Consider the following 19817-nt stretch of genomic DNA (forward strand, 5'->3'; position numbering starts at 1 on the left):
TCAATACCTAGAACATCAGAAAATTTAATTTCTAGACTCATGACCATTTCTTTCTTGGGTAACTTTCAGGGTTGTGTCCCCTGATGTGAAACCCCAATTATATCTGTAGAGGCGTGGCATCCTGGAACACCCCACTTCAAAAGGAGAAATTATATTTGTAAAAATTTTCAGAACCCCTACTGACCATAACAAAGAGTAATGTCTTGAAAACAGGCTGAGTTTAGTTGATTTGCAATCAAAGTTTAACCTTTTTTAGGCAGGTCATTTTAAAAATAAATTATTTTGTTTGCAATAGTTTTACATGTACTAAAAATTTGCAAGAATATTACAGAAAGTCACCATATACTCATACCCAGTTTCTCATGCTGTTAACATATTAGTAGGCTAGATTCATCACCACTAACACTGATACATTATTACTAACAATAGTCTGCGTTTATTCAGATTTCTTTAGGTTTTACCCAATTTTCTGTTTCCGTCCAGGACCCTATCACATTTGGCTGCCATATCTCCTTGGACTCCTCTTGGCTGTGACAGGGTCTCAGACGGCCCTTGCCGTTGATGACTTTGAGGAGCAAAGTCACGATGGTTTGGGGAGCCCTGGTCAGGTGCATTGCAGGATGGTCCTCAGTTGGGATTTGTCTGAGGTTTTCCTCATCAATAGCCTGGGGTTATGGGTTTTGGGAAGAAGACCACACAGGTCAATGCCATTCTCATCATGTCATAACAAGGGTATACACACTGCTGACATGACTCCTCACTGTCAGTGGTGGCCGTGGTCGGCTGGCTGAGGTCTCCCCACTGTGAAGTGCACCTCTCCATGCTGTCCTCTCTGGAAGGACATGCTGTCCTCTCTGGAAGGACATCGCCATGCACAGCTCACACTTAGGGGTACGGGCTGTGTCCACTTCCGAGGAGGAGAAGTAGCCACATGAGTGACTGGGAAATGTTCTGGGGGCGGGGGGTGGTGAACACTCGTTCATGCCTCCACATTGCTTATGTACTCAATCTTTTATTTATATTGCTGTGGACTCGGATATTCAGCCCATGCTTGGGCTGGACTCCAGTGTGACTTTGCTTCTTTTCCTGTTCAGCTTCTTCCAGGTTGGCCTTGGTGAGCTCTGTGGGGGGTTCCTGGCTCCTGTGCGCCTCTGACAGGAGCTCATCACTTGGCTTTTTGGGCATCTCCTTAATTTCTGCCACTAAAGATACGCCGGGGTCATCTTCTGCATGTCCCACCTTTGCCCTTGAATCAGTCAATTCTCCAAGAAGCCCTGGCTCCTTTCCTAGAACGGTGTTAGAAACCAAGATCTGGGCACTGGTGTGTTCAATGCTGGTGAGGTGTCATTGCTTCTAGACTCTCTCAGCTGATAGAGCAAGGGAATGGTTAAGTCATTTAGAACATAAAAGCATTCATTTAAAAACATGGACTATGCATTCACTGTGCCTTGAGCCCTAAGCTGGGTATTGAGGATCCTGAGGAAATAAATCAAGGAAGCCCGTGGTCTAGGGTAGTGCTGGTGAGGAGCTAACAGACTCTTAAGATGGCACTAGGGCCACAGCAGAGACAGACCTGGACACTAGTGGGACCCAGGAAAGACCCACAGCAGCCTCGGGAGGTGGCTTCCAGAGTGCTGTGACTTTGGAACACGAATACTCCTCACGGTTCACGTAGGAGTCTGGGGGCTATTCCAGGACTGGCTGGCAGTCAGGGCAAAGGCTGGGTCATGAACTACAGGGAATGCAGGAATCGCAAGAGGTTGAACATGCCTGGGGGTGCCAGAGCCCGTGAAGGAGCAAGGAAGAGTCAGCAGAGCCAGAGGCTGAGGTGCAGGGCAGCCTGAGACGTGGTCAGGAGCCTGGGCATTCTCTCGAGAGACAGGGGAGAAGAAAATTCGGATGGGGTGTGTGTTTGAGGAAAGCCACCCTGGGATCTGGGCAGGAGATGAATACCTGGGCAGGGTCAGGGAGGGGAAGGTAATTGAAAGTTTACAAAAACAAAACCCCATTCGCATTCTTAAAATATTCCTCATAGAGGTACTATTTCAATAAACACATGCTTTCTTTGTATATTATAACAGATGAATTTTCTTCACTGGCAATTTCTATCTTTAACTATCAAATTTAAGCCTTTTCTGTAATACCCACAAGCTCTTTTATTGAGTGGGATGACCGAGGGTCCAGCCAGGGATTCTCCTCCACAGAACACAGTGAAGCATTGCTGGGACTCAGAGCGAGGGGGTGACTCTGGGAGGGTCTCCAGGCAGAATGGGTCCCTTTAGCTTTGACTGAGTGCACGTGGCCCCGGGAGCACCTGGGGCTGTTAGAGAAGCTGTGGGCAGCCTCCATTCAGCCCAATCAGATGGCAGACACCCATCTCACGGGGACCTGTGCACAGCCCGACGGTCCCAGCTCTGCAGGGACAGAGGACTAGACCCTGTGTGGCATAACGACACCAGTTTCTGGAAAATGTTGGAGTTCTAGAAGTATAATAAAATAATTTTTCAATTAATGATGTATAGTTTTTGCTGCCGAAGGGATTTATAATCTCTATGGAAGGTCAGATAAGCCATCTCTACAGTGATTACAACTTACAACAATAAACCCAACAGTGTCATGTCAGGGACAGTTCAGGGAAGGGTGAGAGCACAGTGGCTGGGACCCAGGACGGAAGTGGGGGCTGAAGTGAAGGCTGCACAGCCATGTGTGAAACAGGGTCTTTCCCTGCCCTCCAGGTGGGCACAGGACTTCTCCCAAAGAAGGGGTCCTGACAGCCATGGGGACGAGGAGTCCTGAGAACTGCTCCTGAGAGAAGCCTGACATTCCCGAGCCTGTGTGAAATATCTACGTTGCCCAGAGAGTACATTCCATGGGGCCAAGATTATACACGTGTGTGTGTGACTATACACACACACATAAGCACACACACCACACACACAAACATCCACAGCATGTACACATGCAGGTGCACACACATGCAAACACATGAACACACACAGGACATGCTAAGATATGCATACACGGGCACGTGTGTACACACCCACATGTACATAGTTGCACAAATGCACATATACGCACAAAGATGCACACATTGATACACACATGCACATGTGTGCCTACACACACACACACACACACACACACACACAGAGTACCGCCACCACCACCAAGGAAGTCCAACATTGCAGAACAACCAGGGAAAGAAAGCCCATCAACTGAGTAGACAGCAAGCTGCGTATCTCCTTTTTTTTTTTTTTTTTTTTGAGATGGAGTCTCGCTCTGTCACCCAGGCTGGAGTGCAGTGGCGCCATCTCACCTCACTGCAAGCTCCGCCTCCCAGGTTCACGTCGTTCTCCTGCCTCAGCCTCCCAAGTAGCTGGGACTACAGGTGCCCACCACCAAGTCTGGCTAATTTTTGTATTTTTAGTCGTGACAGGGTTTCACCGTGTTAGCCAGGATGGTCTCGATCTCCTGACTCATGATCCACCCGCCTCAGCCTCCTGAAGTGTTGGGACTAGGCATGAGCCACCGCGCCTGGCCCAAGCTGCATATCTCTTTTAAGTCCAGCTATGTTGTGGGACTGTTCTCTGGGTGGCGTGGACAAAACCTGGTTCTCCCTGTCTCTGGCTGGTACCTCTCCAGAATGACTGGAATGCACTGGGAATGCAACAGGCTGAGAACAGCCAGGCTTTGTTTGGGTCCCACCCCAGAAATAAGACATCCTTCAACCTGTAGCCCAGTGTTTCACATGACCTCAGGGTATGAAACCCACTGCGGGCTGCTTTCTGGGGTCCCTTGGTTACAGCGAAGGGTAGATGAGGCTCCATCCTCTCCTTGCTGCTTTCCTGGGCCTGCAGGACTGGTTCACAAGGCATCCTCATCTTCACCACCCTTGTTTCCTGTCTGCAGGGAATAAACACACTTCAGATGATTTGCTGTGTGCGTGGGCGTTCTGTCTCAGCAGCCTCACACAGGTGGCTGACCGGTGCCCAGGGAATCTCCTTCACATCTCAGTTTCTATTGCTGCATAAGCAATGACTTCAAACTCAGTGGGTCACAAGCACTACCTCGGGTCACTCCATGGGCTGCGTAGGTCCTGAGTCCAGCATGGGGGCATTGGGCTCCTTGGCCCAGATCCCACTGGGCTGAGACGAGGTGCCAGCAGGACCTTTGTTCTCATCCGGTGCTTGGGGTCCTCTTCCAAGCTCACTGGACGTTGGGAGAATTCAGGTCTTGTGGTTGCAGGGCTGAAGCTTTCCATGTCTTCAGCCAGCTGGGAGCCAATCTTGGCTCCGAGCGGCTGCCTGCAGGTCCTTGCCCCAGGGCCCCCACAGTGGGGCAGCTTCCTCAAGCCAGAGAGAGAATCTCTCCCTGGCTAAGGCAGAGTCTTACACAACACAGTGCAACATTGCCACAGGTGTGACATGGGCCCCGTCCACGCTCAAGGAGAGGCCCACACAGGATGAGCACAGCGCGGTGGGGCGGGGTAGGGGGTGGTGTTTAGAATCCTGTCTGCCCAGCACGCCCCGAGACCAGGACACGCTGTTCCTCCCTCAGGGGTTTCCACGTCTCAGCAGAGATCTCTCTCTTTCCTCTTGCCTAACACTTCTTTGATTCTTTGGCATTTTATATGTGACTTGATCCTTAAAGACCTGAATTCTTCTGTAAACTTCGGACCCTTTCCTGCAGAAGTTTGTGATTCCACCCTCTTCCTCACCCTGTTGTACATCGTCACATCACCCCCTGGACGAACAGCAACGGCGGTCCTGGTGCCCGTCTCAGCACGCCTGTTGTCTGTTTCCCTGTGGATGACGTAACCATGGCTGTGACCGTGGCCGTGTCTGTGACCGTGGCTGTGTCTGTGACCATGACCGTGTCTGTGACCGTGACCCTGTCTGTGACCGTGGCTGTATCTCTGACCATGACTGTGTCTGTGACCATGGCCGTGTCAGTGACTATGTCTGTGACCGTGGCTGTGTCTGTGACAGTGGCTGTGTCTGTAAATACTGGAGCTGCCTCGGTGGGAGAACAACAGGGTCTTGTTCTGGCTCCTGGGCTGGAGCGAGTGTTTGACTCTGTCTGAGGACCACGTTGCTGGTCCCTCACTGCACATTCTCATCTGATCGCTGTTTCAGGACTGTCCCTCCACCCCGCCTGAATCACGAGAGTGGGGACTGGAGGTCGTGTGGGCTGGGCTGCAGTTGTGCCCTTTCTTCCACTCTCAGCCTCCTGCAGTGGGACTCTCTCCTGTCTCCCTGGGAACGCCGGCTGGAGCTCCTCTATTCCCTCATTAGTGTCCGGGTTGCAATTGATTCCCTCCCATTTCCACAGTGGAAGAAGCCAGAGCTGGTTGTTAGAAATGCAGGCGCCAGAAGTTAGCTGCAGAGGAGGCAGTGTGGTTGCAGGCCAGAGAGGCAGTTTCCAAACTCGGCAGATATCTCCATAAAATGGACATTGCCCAAGCATCACCCTGCAGATAGTGGCCGGCTGGCAGCAGGCGTCCTTGACTGCAGGTCGCCATGTGGCACCGTTTCAGCCCGCAGGCATCTCTGCTGGAGAGAGGACAGGCACCTGGAGTCTGAGGTTCAGGAAGGGAAACTGCATCTTCTTCACAGCCACAGGAACTGGGCTGTCCCTTTCACAGCTGTTTTCAACATCCTCTCAGTGACAAGGACCTGGTCTGGAGAACCCAAAAGTGTTTTCCAGATCAAGTGGCAAGATAAAAGGCCACGTGGGCAAAGCATGTGGCCATGGTCATCTGGTTCTGCGACAGACACTGCTGTCTCTTAACCACTCCCCTCCCTGCCACGTCACCTCCCTCAACTCACACCCTCTAAAACTTCTCCTCCTTGAGCCCTCAGGTGAGTCCACAATTCGGCTGGGTGCTCGAGGCCCTGGTGGTCTCGCCCCAGCTCCCTCCTAGCATTCAGGGGGCTGCTTCTCTGTGCTGCAGAGTGATGAGTGGCTGCCAGGAGCCCCAGGTTGCCCTGAGCACCCACACCAGCTTGAGCAGACTCTCAGCAGGGAAGAGACCCCAAAGCATGGCCCGAGCCCAGCACTGTCCATGCCTCCTGCTGTGGATGGGTCTGGGTGAGCCCCTGCCTGAAACCAGGCACCTCAGCCCTGGGAAGGCGGCCAAGACCTTGGGCATAAAGGAAAAGGTCACCATTTATAAAACAACACCAGGGAAAACTAGATCTAACTTCAGTCCCAGCTTCACCAAAAGCCTTTCTGGAGACTGAGAAACTCATCGTGCATTGTTCCGGTGGATGCGTCAGCTCTGAGAAAAGGGGGTTCAGTTCAACTAAAGTGGCTGAGAGCTCAGGACGGCTCAGCCACATGTGGGATGCCAACGTCCTGGAGGTGCCCCATGTGTGTGACGGCTCTCGGAGGTCATCAAGGACGGGGCAGGTCTGGACTGGCAGGGAGCCTCCGACAGAAGCAGAACGCTACCTTCCATCTCTAAAACCAAAAAGGCTCTTTCAAGTATTTTTCAATCCTTGGATCACGGAAAAGGCCAGGGATCCTGATGACTAGAGTAAAGGGCGAAAGCTGGCAAAAGGATGGCGCCTGCCAAGTCCCGAACTGGAGGATAAAGCCCCAGCCTTGAGAGGGCCTCAGGTCAGGGGCACAGTCCATGGCCTCTCCAAGGAAAGCTGGAGCCATGCCCTCTCCAACCCTGACGCTGGGGCTGGGCTTAGCCAGGCAGACTCGTGTGCGTCTGCAGAAACGCGTGTCTGTCCGTCTGTCTGTCTGCACCGTCCGCCCCCACCCAGCCTCATGGCTCCCTGCTGTGGTCCTCAGTGTGTTCCAGGGACGGGAGCTGCGGTCTCTGTCCCTCAAGGAAAGCTGGGTCATACAGGGTCTCCCAAACATGGTGAACTTCCATCTCAAAGACAAACCTGGTTACTTTTATGAAAGTCCTGGAAGCTAATGTTTTGATGAAATTTGATTGTCAAACAAAATGTATTTACTTTTACTTCTTTGTATCTTCAAATGGCCGTAATAGACCGGGAGCATGAAGTGTTAATCGAATTAGAGGTGATTTTTCCTTCTGGCTTTTATGAGTGCAAACGTCCTAAGGAAGGAAGCAATCTGTCACAATTACCCTCCTCTCTTGACGACCCTGCAGCTGGACCTTTGAAATACGATCACGATTTCCTTGCACAGCCTGCCCTTCCCCTCGCCCATGCCCCGTGGGCAGAGGATAGGCTGCGATTGGTTATCCTGGGGCCTGCGTGGAATTCACTCATGTAAATAAATGAATAAAGCTCCCAGGTAACATTATGCTATATTATTTCACGCTGTGTTGGAAACACAAGAAGACGGACCGACAAGCCAGGCTGCTCCAAGGTGTTGAGGGCGGCCTCCCCTTGCCGCTGCCAAGTAAGACCCCAGCAGCTGAAATGCATCTCCAGGTCCCTTGGTCCCTAGTCATGGGCCCTGCCCCCAGCCTCTCTTCTCAGCGCAGCCTGCAGGCTGCATGGCCAGTGCCAGTCCCCTCCCTCCCTTCCTGCCGTCTTCATCTCTCCTGTTTCTTCCTGTCTCCCCTGGTCTCAGGAAAATTGACCAAAGTCCTCTGCTGGGGCAGCAGAAGTTCAAGACCACTGAGAGTGGGGGAGTGGGCCCCGGCCACACAGCACTCCCAGGGGCCACATGAGGAGGGTTCAAAAACCTCCCTGGGGCCTGAGCCCAGGACCTCCGCTTCCAGGGCCGGGGGCTGAAGACTTGGGCCACACCCGTGTCCCCGAGCTCTGTCCAGATTTGCCTGCTCTGTTTCTCCAGCTCCGGCTCCCGCACTGTCCTGGAGATGCCTGCCTGGATCTGCAGCCCACCTGGCCGCTTCTGAGCCCAGATGCCCCAACCCACCCCCAGCAGACTTTCTCCCCCTGTCCCCCAGGCCCACACTGCGCCTCCCACAAGCCCTAATGATCCCACAAGCCCTAATGATGCCAGCTGCATGTGGACAGACTTCATTTTTGAGAAACTGCCTGGCCATTCTCCTTCCCTTTCAACCTGTCCCCCTCTGCGGCCCTCTTCTCCTGGCCCCTGGACTTTGCCTGCTCTCAGGGATGGGGAACATTCCTGGAGCCTGTGGCTGCCGCTGCTCCAGAGTCCCCGACCATCAAAAGTGTGGCAGCCCAGGGCAGAATGACCGGGCTCCCACCTCATCCTTGAAGATGAGGCCATTGCCTTACGCTCAGACCCCTAAAGAAGCCGCATGGCCAGGGCCAGGGTGCAGGCGTTTGTTTGGAAGGTGATTCCAGGCGGTCCTGGGAACGGACACGCGGAAGGAGAGGAGCCAGCGATGGAGGGTGGGCCATGGGGCGAGGAATGTGCCCAAATCTGCCCGAGAGGTATCCTCACTGAGGACTGGGAAGCAGGTTTTCACCTACTGACCCCGTCCTTCCTCGGTTGAGGGTTGCCCTTGGGGCGTTAAATCCCTAACGTTTAACAGTGGAAGTGGCCAGCACAGACAGAGTTCCTGTGAGCCCAGGTGGCCCCAGGTGGACCCGGGCAACTGTGAGTGAGCGTGGAAGGGAACCTGGGCCCGCAGGCGAGGCCTCCGTCTGCATCCCTGTATTACCCTGCCTCGGGGCACATCAACGCCTACCCCCACCTTCAGGGCTCGGAGTAGTTTACTAACTTTTTGTTTTCTCTTTTGCTGAATAAACGCAATTTTACATGGTTATTCCACAATATAGCCAGCTGATTTCACTTACTTTTGAGGGTTACTTTCACACAAGCGTAATTATATTCCCATTCCAGAAATTAGAGCAGGCAATCCCAACTCCCAAAGGCACCTTCAAGGGTGCTGTCCCCACAGGCACCTCTCCTTTCCTGGCAGCAACCTAGGCCTTTCTGCGCATGCGCGTCCCAGCCGAGGGCCCGGTGAAGCTCCTGGGAGGCAGAGCTGCCTGCATTTGACGGGAGGGAAGAGCACCAGACGTTACTCATCCAGGGAGACGGACAGGCCAACGCTGCCCTTCCTGCTGCCTGGGAGGGGCGCCTGCTGCCTAGGACTGTAGGGGCCTCTGTCTGGTTTGTACCCACTCACCCCACAGCCTCGCTGTCAACACCCATCTTAGTGTAGGGAGAAACCATCATAGCGAAGCCTGCAGGAACCCTGCTCTGTGAATTCCTCACCCCAATGCAGACGTGGTCCCAGGGCTCTCCTGTGTAGCCCACCACACTGCCAGCCAGGGTCCCCGAGGCTGGTCATTGTTCTGGCCCAGGGTCACCCGCAGAAGGATCCCTGAAAAGGACCAAGGACAGCCCCTAAGTCCCTAAATCGAAATTGAGTATTCTCAAAAGGACTTTCTCTCCTGGCCCCTGGGTGAGCACCACCTACTTGTGAGAGAGACTTTGCAGAAGGAAAGTGTTCTCAATAAAATGTCTCTAATGTATTCAACTAAACAGCAGCATTAAATTAATAACCTGCTGTTCAATTAAACTTGCTCCTGATGGACTAAAGTTTTAAAAGAAAGCTTCTTTGGGATTTGTACTAGCAAGAAAAAACCAAAAATAAAACAAAACAAAAAACAAACCTTCTGCTGAACCATCATTTACATGCCACAAAACCACAAAACCTTCATCCCCCTGCCCCAGGGCACAATCCCCATGGCAGGGCCCAAACTCTGCCCTTTTTAAACTACTAAAAACCCCAGGGTCCACCTTTCATCACTCCACAAGTACATGAATTTCTGAACTGAAGTATTGAACAAATGCAATAAAAAAATCTTATTAATCACTCAGTCCATGAAAAAGTGACCTTTCTGTGCCTCATTGTTAAGCAGCTAGAAACCTTGTGGGTTTAGCTATCAAATTCTCCTGAGCACGAGCAAATCTGCCAGCATATTTTACAAAGCTGAAAAGTCATAAATAGTGCCATTGCTTTATGATATTCACAGCAAATTTGGATTGATCTTTTCTATCATGAGCTGTGTGTGGGCCTCTCCTGAAAATCCTCATGAGACACAGGACTAGGCTTCACCCTGGTCCCTTTCTCTCAGGGTAAACACACAACCCTGTGGTTACTGCTTCACATTCAGATGATTTTGCTGATTCCTGTATAATAATCTGAGAAGAAAAAGTTGAAATGAATCACCCACTCTCATTGGGGTAAAAAGCCCTGAAAATCTCATTAGTAAAATCTCTCAACCAAGGCCATTTGGAGAAATTCAAGAGGCCACGTAAACTGAGTCCGCCAGCATCCCTGCCCGGGAAGGGAAGGCCGGCCTCTCAAGCAGGTAGGTTAGTTTAAAACTGTGTTGGTAAATTGGGCCTGGCTCATTTCTAAAACAAAGAGATGGAAAACTTGGACGTTAGTAAGATAAAGGGAATGTTTTATTCCTATTTCCCAAATGTCCACGATGCCATCATGTTTCAGGGAAGACAGGTCGTGTCTCCTGCCTGATAATCCAACCAGGCCAGCCTGGCCAGGCCTATTCGGAAACTCAGAATTACAGTCATTTCCACAAGGGCCATGCAGTCGCAGGGGCATGACAGTAAGGACTGGGAAACTGCCTGCACTTGGACCTGTGGGTCACAAAACGGCCTCTCCTGCCTCTCGCCCAGTGACACCCCGAACCTGACACTGCTCCCAGGCAGGGCTCTCCTAGAAGGTGACTATCTTGGTAAAGACGCATCACAAGGGCATGTGCTGATATAAGCAGGTTTCCTGTGAGAGGGCCGCCCAGTCACCGGCTGGACTCTTGGGCATCAGGCCGTCCACCAGGATAAAGAAGAGTCCGTGTTGTTTCCTGACTTTTTAATGATCGCCATTCTAACAGGTGCTGGAGAGGATGTGGAGAAATAGGAACACTTGTACACTGTTGGTGGGATTGTAACCTAGTTCAACCATTATGGAAAACAGCATAGCGATTCCTCAAGGATCTAGAACTAGAAGTACCATATGACCCAGCCATCCCATTACTGGGGATATACCCAAAGGATTATGAATCATGCTGCTATAAAGACACATGCACACGTATGTTTATTGCGGCACTATTCACAATAGCAAAGACTTGGAATCAACCCAAATGTCCATCAGTGACAGACTGGATTAAGTAAATGTGGCACATATACACCATGGAATACTATGCAGCCATAAAAAGGGATGAGTTCGTGTCCTTTGTAGGGACATGGATGCAGCTGGAAACCATCATTCTCAGCAAACTATCGCAAGAACAGAAAACCAAACACCGCATGTTCTCACTCATAGGTGGGAACTGAACAATGAGATCACTTGGACTCGGGAAGGGGAACATCACACACCGGGGCCTATCATGGGGAGGGGGGAAGGGGGAGGGATTGCACTGGGAGTTATACCTGATGTAAATGACGAGTTGACGGGTGCTGACGAGTTGATGGGTGCAGCACACCAACATGGCACAAGTATACATATGTAACAAACCTGCACGTTATGCACATGTACCCTAGAACTTAAAGTATAATAATAATAATAATAATAATAATAATAAAAGATTTGAAAGAAAAAAAAAAAAGAAGAGTCCGTGAAGGCACACGGGGAACACCTGGCGGCAGGGGCAGGGCGAGAGCTTTTCGCCACCCTGCAGAGAGCAAGTTAGGAGAAACTACAACAAAGACCCCCAGGAGGGCAGGAAGCCCGGGGGGCAGGAAGAGGGAGGGACTAAAGTCTTGTTTTAAAACAAAATTTGAGCCTAGTAAAAATAGCTTTTAAAATAACATTTTTTGAAAAACAAACCAACACCCAGGTGGCGCATCGTGCCAGGGCCGGCTCCACACACGTGTGAGTCCACATTGTGCTCCGTGCCTCTCGGCGCGTGTGTTAATTCAGCCTGACACACGCACTGCAGTCACCAGCTCACACGCCTACGTTTCCTTCTGGTTCCTTGAGGCCCAGGGCTGTGTTTTACCTTTGAGTGGATGATGAAATACATAAACAGGTGCACACATTCAAATTCAAGGGGCTTTGGAGGAGACGTGTCCCTGGGGGTGGGTGGGACCAGCTCCTTCCTCCATAACATTCCTAAAGGGTAGGATCTGCTCAATGTTTCCTGTTCCCCCAGGGTTTAACCCAGACCCAGGACAGCGCCCCAGCCCTAACCCTTATGAGGGTTCTGCTCAGACCTCTCTGTTCCGCAGGGAGCTGCGTTTCCAGGCAGCTCCGTCCCTGCCCCTCTCCAGGACCCTGGGAGTTACCAGCTGTGGGAGGGCCGGAAAGCAGCCTGGGGGTGGGTGCTGGCTGCAGAGGAAACTTGCTCTTCAGTCTGAAAGGCCGTTTGTGTGTTCATTATAAATATCCTCACAGGTGGGGCCCATCACTGCCGTCTGCATTCAGCCTTACTTTCTGAGGAAATCCAGCGGGGCTGAAATACTGCCTCTGGCTCATGTTATACCCAGAGCCAAAGCAGGAAATGATAGTCATTGAAAGGGGATCTGAATATAAAATCCCCCCGGCCCCCAATTCAAAGTGAGATTTGGAAATCAGCTACACTGAAGATATCCTAATTTTATTTTAAAAACAGTCACGTTCATCCCTAGGGGAGCGAGTCCCACTAGGTAGGATGGACAACCCCATGGGGAAGCTACACAGGGAGGTCGGGCGCCGCAACCTGGCCCAGCTCCCGCAGGAACCCCATCTGCGCAGTGTGTGCTTCCTCAGGCCACCCAGGACCTGGCCTCCCTGTGGACCCCACCTGCCGGCCTCTCAGGCCTCATGCCCACAGGAGAAACCACAAAGGCACCTTTCTCCTTTCAGAGGTGAAGCAGGACCTCCTCTCCACATTGGCTGCCCCTCGGCCTCCACTCACTTAGCACCTGCCCCTCACTCAGCACAACCGGGAACTTAGTAAGGGGGAAGCATCCCTCAGGCCCTGGGATGGTCACTCAGCCTGATCATGAACTCAGTGAGGAGGAGACGTCCCTCAGGCAGGGACAGCCACTCAGCTGCTGTTCCCCAGGTCTCCGCCGGAGTGCAGCCCCTCAGCCGCTGCGCCTTACCCCTCTCTCCAGCAGCATGTGCCGGAAGTGGGTCACACGCTCCTCCAGGGGCAGGAGGATCTGTGGGGGTGGCGTCCTTGTGCCTTTGTCCTCTCTCTTTGCTTCCTCTGGCCTGGGACTCCCGCAGCCTTCAGTCCTTCAGGGACACAAGATGCAGAGAGTTAGACACACTCATGGGGACCCAGCCGGTTCTTATTACAACCTTTACAAACCCTCCTTGAGGTAACTCTTTCAGAAACACAGTCTCTTTGACAACTCTTCACAAAGCCTGACGTGGTCTCCCCAGCAAGGGTGGCACATTTGCTCCTGGCAGGCACGGGGCTTGGCTGAGTCCAGGGCGGGAGGCTGGAATTGAAGTCCCAGCCCTGGGCCTGGCTGCGAGAAGCTGCAGCTCAGCTGCAGGCAGAACCACACCCCGGAGGCCAACCGGCGTGTCTCCCGGGCAGGCCCTCACTCCAGGTCCCCGTGCTGCCCACGGCCCACGGCAGGGAAGCCAGGCCTCAGGTGCCGCTGCAGAGACGGGGTCATGGAGGGGTAAGTAGCAGGCTTTTCATCCGAACAATCATTTCACTCACTCATGGCCCCTTTGTTCTGGACAAATGCCTGGAAGACAGTTATGCACAGAACCATCTGTGTCCTGAGATCTAACCCCAAAGGGAAACTTCAGTGACAAAGAAGGAGGCTGGGACCCCTCCCCAGGCACAGAGGACAGTGGAGAATGGGATCACCCAGGGGCCCTGGAGAAGTTCCCTCCTACAGCAGAGGGGTGGCCCCTGCCAAGGCCCCAGACACTGTGGGCAGCAGCAGGAGCTGCACAAGGTGAAACCCAGGGTGGGCAGGGAGGGAGGGACCCCACGAGCTGACTGTGCTAGGCTAGGCAGCTGACCAGCACTCCCTTTCAAACCACAAGGGCAGGGAGGCGGGACTCTACTCCTATGGAAGAAATGTGAGAGGCCCACCTTTTTCAAGTACCAACTCTCCCCCTTGCATTATTTTAACTGCATGTGGATAGATCTCTTTATGGTTCTACACTGGATTCTAAGAAGCATCTAGAAATATTCTTTTGAAAAAATTAAATGTTTGCTGCTGGGAGAACGTGTTTGGCCAAATGCAGACACCGTTCTTGTGTCTGGCTTCCCCTCCTTCCCGCTCTGGCCCTGCCTGGGAGCAGGTCCGTCAGCTGCCCCCCGCACCTCAGGATGCAGCCTGTTCTCCAGGATGGGCAGACTCAACCCACGCAGGCTTGGCACACCCTCAGTCCGACCATGCTGAGCCCTCATGGGCCTGCTCCATGGCCTGGCCCTGCTCCCACACCTACCCATGGATCATCAGACCACCCATTTGAGAGCTCCCTTATTTTCTTTTTTTTTTTTTTGAGATGGAGTCTCACTCAGTCGCCCAGGCTGAAGTGCAGTGGTGCAATCTCGGCTCACTGCAAGCTCCGCCTCCTGGGTTCACGCCATTCTCCTGCCTCAGCCTCCCAAGTAGCTGGGACTACGGGCTCCCGCCACTACGCCCGGCTAATTTTTTGCATTTTTAGTAGAGACGGGGTTTCACCATGTTAGCCACGATGGTCTCGATCTCCTAACCTCGTGATCCGCCCGCCTTGGCCTCCCAAAGTGCAGGGATTACAGGCGCAAGCCACCGCGCCCAGCCGAGCTCCCTCATTTTCTGCTGCACTTAGGTCAAGCTCAGCCAGCAATCATGAAGAGCAGTCCTCTCATAAGCAGTGGCTTAGGGCCTCCTACATTCTGGGAGCTCCCTAAGTGCCTGGAGATGTAGGAATGGCAGGAACGTGCATCTAAAGGCCTTACCTGCTCCTTTCAAAACCAGATCACCCTGGGATCTGAACTGTGATTTTTTTGAACCTTTGTCTGAGCTTTCTGATTTGGCCTAGAGGCAAGAGTCTCTCCTGGGCCATGGTCTCCTCAGGTTCCCCTGAACTTTTCAGTAGGCCTAGGATTTTGAACTTCCATGCTCACCTTTGCATTAAGAGTACTGCTAAACTGATTAGCCATAGTCTTCCCCGCCCTTCCCTTACTCTGCTCACCTGGACACTTTATCAGATTTCTCATCCTCCGCCATCCCCTAGATCTGACTCAGCAAGAATCTGCTGAGGTTGATTCAGCCAAAACTCCCTGATCCCTGAAGTCTACTCTTGCTAATTTTCCATCCACTGACCCCCAACCCTGACCGTGGCTATCAATTCCTGTTTTTCCATGCCAAATTTGGAATTGAGCCTGGTCTCTTTTCTTCCTTTGCAACAGTCGTGAATGTAATCTGATTTTATGGCTTTAACTACCGTCCAGCTCTGGTTTTGACAATAGTGCCATGTTCTCCACTGGGGATGATTTTGCCCCAGGGGATATTTGGCAAGGTCTGGAGACATTTGTGGTTGCCACAACTGGGGAGATGTTACCAGCACCTGGGAGTGGAGACCCGAGATGCTGTGAAATGTCCTCCAATGCACAGGACAGCTCCCACCATGCAGGCTCATGTGGCCCAAGTGGGCCTCCCCCAGGAGGTTTGGATGCTAGGTGAAGATTACACTACTTCCTCATTTAGAGAGGAAGTAAGGGGTCAGACGGGAAAAGGTACAGGTGGTCATCTAGGGGCCAGACCCGGCCGTCCAGGCCTCCCAACACCTGCCAAGTGAGAAGTGTTTCCTCATGGTCTGTCCAAGGTCCTGGGAAATTCATTAGTACCATGTTGAGGATGTGCTGAGAATATACAATGCCTTATGTCTAACAAGGGGTTTTCACTCACAGGGGCTGTAATATGGATTAATCCCAACGAATACAAAATGTGCAAAGAAACAGAAAGATTGCTCAGCCCATTCGAGAATTGTATTTATAGACCAACTATTCCAAGAGAATTTACATTCTCTGCTTCTTATGCAATTACATGGAATTTTGAGAAAAGAATATTACCAGTGGATTTCTAATTGTATCGTACTCCAAAGGGTATAATTAGGATTTCCCTGTAATAAATTTTCATTAGTTAAAAATAGAAATGTGAAACAAGGCCTGTATTGTTGCAACTTGAAATAAGAAGAAAAGGCACATTTAGACTGTGCGGTGATGGTGTGTTGAAGCTTATTCAACACAATACTCTATTCAGGACTGCTGCATGCCTTCCAAATGGCTATCAGTTCTGTTAGAATCGGTTGAAAGCAAATGCAAACTAGCTAAATATATCTTTGATATTCTTATGGCTGAATGATTTCTGTACCTTTAACAAAAAGTGAATTCTAATGCTTTTAGTAAAGATAGCTCAAGTCATGGTTTTCCTGCCAGTAAAGGCGGCGTCCCCGAGGACGCACTAATTGGTATGCACAAGCACTGCCGGTTGCGAGCCGGGGAGGCAGCCTTACTGCATCACAGAAGCCTCGTTAAGGTAACCCATGGATTTGGGAAGTTTTCCAGGTCTAGTGTATAGGTTGAAAGGGGCCTGGTCTTGGTCAACCTTTAACCAGGGTAGGTGCTCCTGAAATCTGGGCACCATAACCCTGGGCGGGGGGCTGTCACGCCCAGGGTCAGCCCCTCCCTGCCTGCTGCCCCTCAGTGTGGTGACCATCCCACCCCTGAGCTCTCTTCTCCTGGTTCTGTCCCTTCCCCCAGCCTCTGAGCTGGCCAATTGATCTGTTAATGATTCGTGTGTGTGAGTGAGCCTGTGTGTGTGCACATGCAGGCATCTGTCCCACGCTGGTAAGTCTGTAAAGCTGAGGTTTTCTGATTTTGCCCATGTGCAGAGGGCAGCATATTATCCAGTAAAATGCACATATCCGAGATCCAATGGAGCTGGGTTCTGGGCACTGCAACCAAAGCCACGATTTTCCCTTTGTAAACAAGACACTTTAATGGTCCATCTGAGGCTGTGCACACCTGCTGTGGGTGCAGAGCACACCCCTAAACCCTCAGAGGCACTTCTCTCCACCCTGATCCTTTCTGCAGAACCATCTCTGAGGTTGGAACCATTGCCCTGGCAGAGGAATGACAAACACCAAGCAGTTGCTGGCTCCAGGCTAGAGGAATGGGATGTGTGATATTCAGCTTCTCCAGCCAGGCTGAGGCACCCACCCATTCCCTCGCAGGCTGACACCCAGGTGTCATCACAGCATGACCCAGATGGATGGAGGCTCAGACAGCCCAGCTGGATGGGTCAAGATCCAAACCTCTACGTGGGCAAATGTACTGACGCCTTCAGCCCCAGCATGCTCCCATGAGGTGGTCCTAGCACTCACCTAGGGCTGTCATGTGGATTCAGTGAGATGGTCCACATCGACCCCTCAGAGCAACCCCTCCTGCTCCTTCCCTCCCTCTCCAGCTTGCAGGTGCGGTGTGTCCACCCATACTAGGCCCTGCGACGCTGTAGCTGGAACAAGGAGCCCCTCACTGCCCAAGGAGCTTACAGTCTAGTGGGACGTGAATTAAGGTTACACACACGTGAAGCCTCAGCTGCCACAGGTGTGTCAGGGCTGAAATCCACAGTGCAGAGACGGTCAGTGCCAGAGGTATCCCTGTGGTGGGCTTCCGGTTGGTGTTCCCATGAACACAATTATTGGAGAGACTCTGCAGAAACAGCAGACATTCTAGTGGACCACGGCTCCAAGACAGAACATGAGCAGAGAAGAGACACAGACGCTGACACAGGTTGAGATGGCGTCACTCTGCCAGGGTGCTGCCATGGGACGTGGGGAAAATGCAGACATGGGAGGGAGGACCTGGTTCTGGAGAGGCCTGTCTGCAGATGTGATGAGGTCAAGGTGTTTCTGAGCCTTACAGGTGAGGATGACTTGCTGTACAACCTTGGCCAAAATATGGAAACTCTCTGGATCTTACTCATGGTAAGATGTATGCTTCCGACCAGATGATCTGAAAATGCCTCGCAATACTGCAATTCTATGATGCAGATGTGATCCTGTTAATTTCATCCTGATGAAATATTTAAACATCTTGACTCTGCCATCAACTTACTAGCTCTGCCTCCCAACTTTGCAGTTCCTATAAATTTGATAAACAGGCCTCCTGCGTCTTCATCCAGCTTGTTCATAAAAATGTTCCACAGGAAGCACCAGACAGACGCCTCTAGCAGGTCTCCCAGCTGCAGCCCTGCAGACGGACGGCTCCACACACCCACGCTTATAATGGGCTGTGAGGCCTGGGCGTGGGCACAGAGGCAGAGATGCCCCCTCTGCCTGGCCTGTCTCCCATATAGTCTTGTCTCAGCCTGCAGGTGCCAGGTCTCCCAGCTGCAGCCCTGCAGACGGACAGCACCACACACCCCTGCTGGTGATGAGCTGTGAGGCCCAGGTATGGGCACAGGCCCCTCGGCCCTGGCCTGCCTCTGGCATAGTCTTGTCTCAGCCTGCAGGTGCCACGCTACCATCAGAGGTCCCTGCTGACAGCCAGTCTGTGGAAGTTTCCAGAGGCTGTGCCAGCCCTCACTTCAGTCTTGTTTTATCATAAACGATGTCTCTTGCAGCCTCACTTCTAACAAGTGACCGCACCATGCCACACACTGCCAGCCTCCCCAAGGGCCCTTTGGCAGTATTGTTTGCTGGGGAAGAGTGGATTGGGAACCTAAAATGTTAGGCCTATGATATAACAAATAATTAATCCGGTCTTTACTCCCAGTTCCTGGCAGAGATCCAAAAAATTCTTGGAACATCCTAAGCACTAGAAATGACCTTTGCTATTCATAAGGAGACCTCTCCACCATACCACCTCTTAGCTGCACTAATGAGGCCACTCACTGGGTTCTTAGTTTCAACGAGGGGGCTGGCATGCCAGGAAACACCAGCCCTGAAGACTAGAGGGTTGGAATGTCCAGCCCCACCCACCACCTGCCATCCAGGGTGAGGAGAGGGGCTGGACATTGAATTAAATCTTCTCACCAGTGATCAATAAATTAATCAATCATTTCTCTGTAATAAAACCCCAATAAAACCCTTGAACAATGAGTTTCAGGAGTGCCCTGGTTGGTGAACAAATCAGTATACTGGCAGCAAGACAAATGTAGGGGGACAGAGAAAAGAATATTACCAGTGGATTTCCCTGCCCTTGAGACCTTTCCTGATCTCACCCTGAGTCTCTTCCATTTGGCTGTTCCTGAGTTGTCACCTTGATCATAAGATAAAACTGGAATCATGAGTACAGCACTTTCCGTGAGTTCTACGAGTCATTCTAGCAAAGTATCAAACCTGAAGGAGGGTGGCGAGAGCTCCAGAATTTGTAACCAAATCAGACAGATGTGAGGGTAGCCTGGGGACCCCACTTGAAGCTGGTGTCTGAGGTAGGGATGGTCTTCTTGGGGCTGAGCCCTTCCCCTGTGGGGTCTGCAGTATCTGGGTGGTTGGTGTCAGAACTAGACTTAATTGTAGGACACCCAGTTGGTGTCAGAGAATTGCTGTCAGAACTCGGGTGCAATCAAATTCGCTTCAATTACATTCAGCAGGCATTTCCATGGGGACTACCCTGTGGTCCTCTCAACTGGGGCAACCTGCCTCATTTTTCTGAGCCTCCCAGGTCGTTCATCTATTACAGAACCCACTGGCCCCACACGGCTGTCATGAGACTGAACAGAAACCCTCACCTGCAGGGGCCTGCAGAGGGTTGTGTGGGGCCCCTTGGTTAGCACATGGCTGGTGGTGTCTGCAGCGGACCCTGCTCCAGACCCTGGGATCCCAGGCCCCTGCCCTCACTAGGCTCACATCCTAGAGGGAGGAACAGAGAGTAACAAATAACCAATACCACCAAGTTAGTAAACTGGGTGGTGTATTCAAAGATGCTAGATGCTCAGGAAGTCACAAAAAGCAAACAAATGAACAC

General features: G+C 51.9%; 1 protein-coding gene across 1 annotated transcript in view; it reads right to left on the minus strand.

The window, feature by feature from the left end:
- TCERG1L (transcription elongation regulator 1 like) overlaps positions 1–19817 on the minus strand; it is a 231350-nt gene that overhangs the window by 11618 nt on the left and 199915 nt on the right. Inside the window, exon 9 of the mRNA XM_025397033.1 lies at positions 12988–13123. Within this exon, the coding sequence (XP_025252818.1) occupies positions 12988–13123 (136 nt within the window). The remainder of the gene's footprint in view (positions 1–12987; positions 13124–19817) is intronic.

Source organism: Theropithecus gelada, chromosome 9 (assembly GCF_003255815.1).
Source record: "Theropithecus gelada isolate Dixy chromosome 9, Tgel_1.0, whole genome shotgun sequence".
NCBI classification, from domain to species: domain Eukaryota; kingdom Metazoa; phylum Chordata; class Mammalia; order Primates; family Cercopithecidae; genus Theropithecus; species Theropithecus gelada.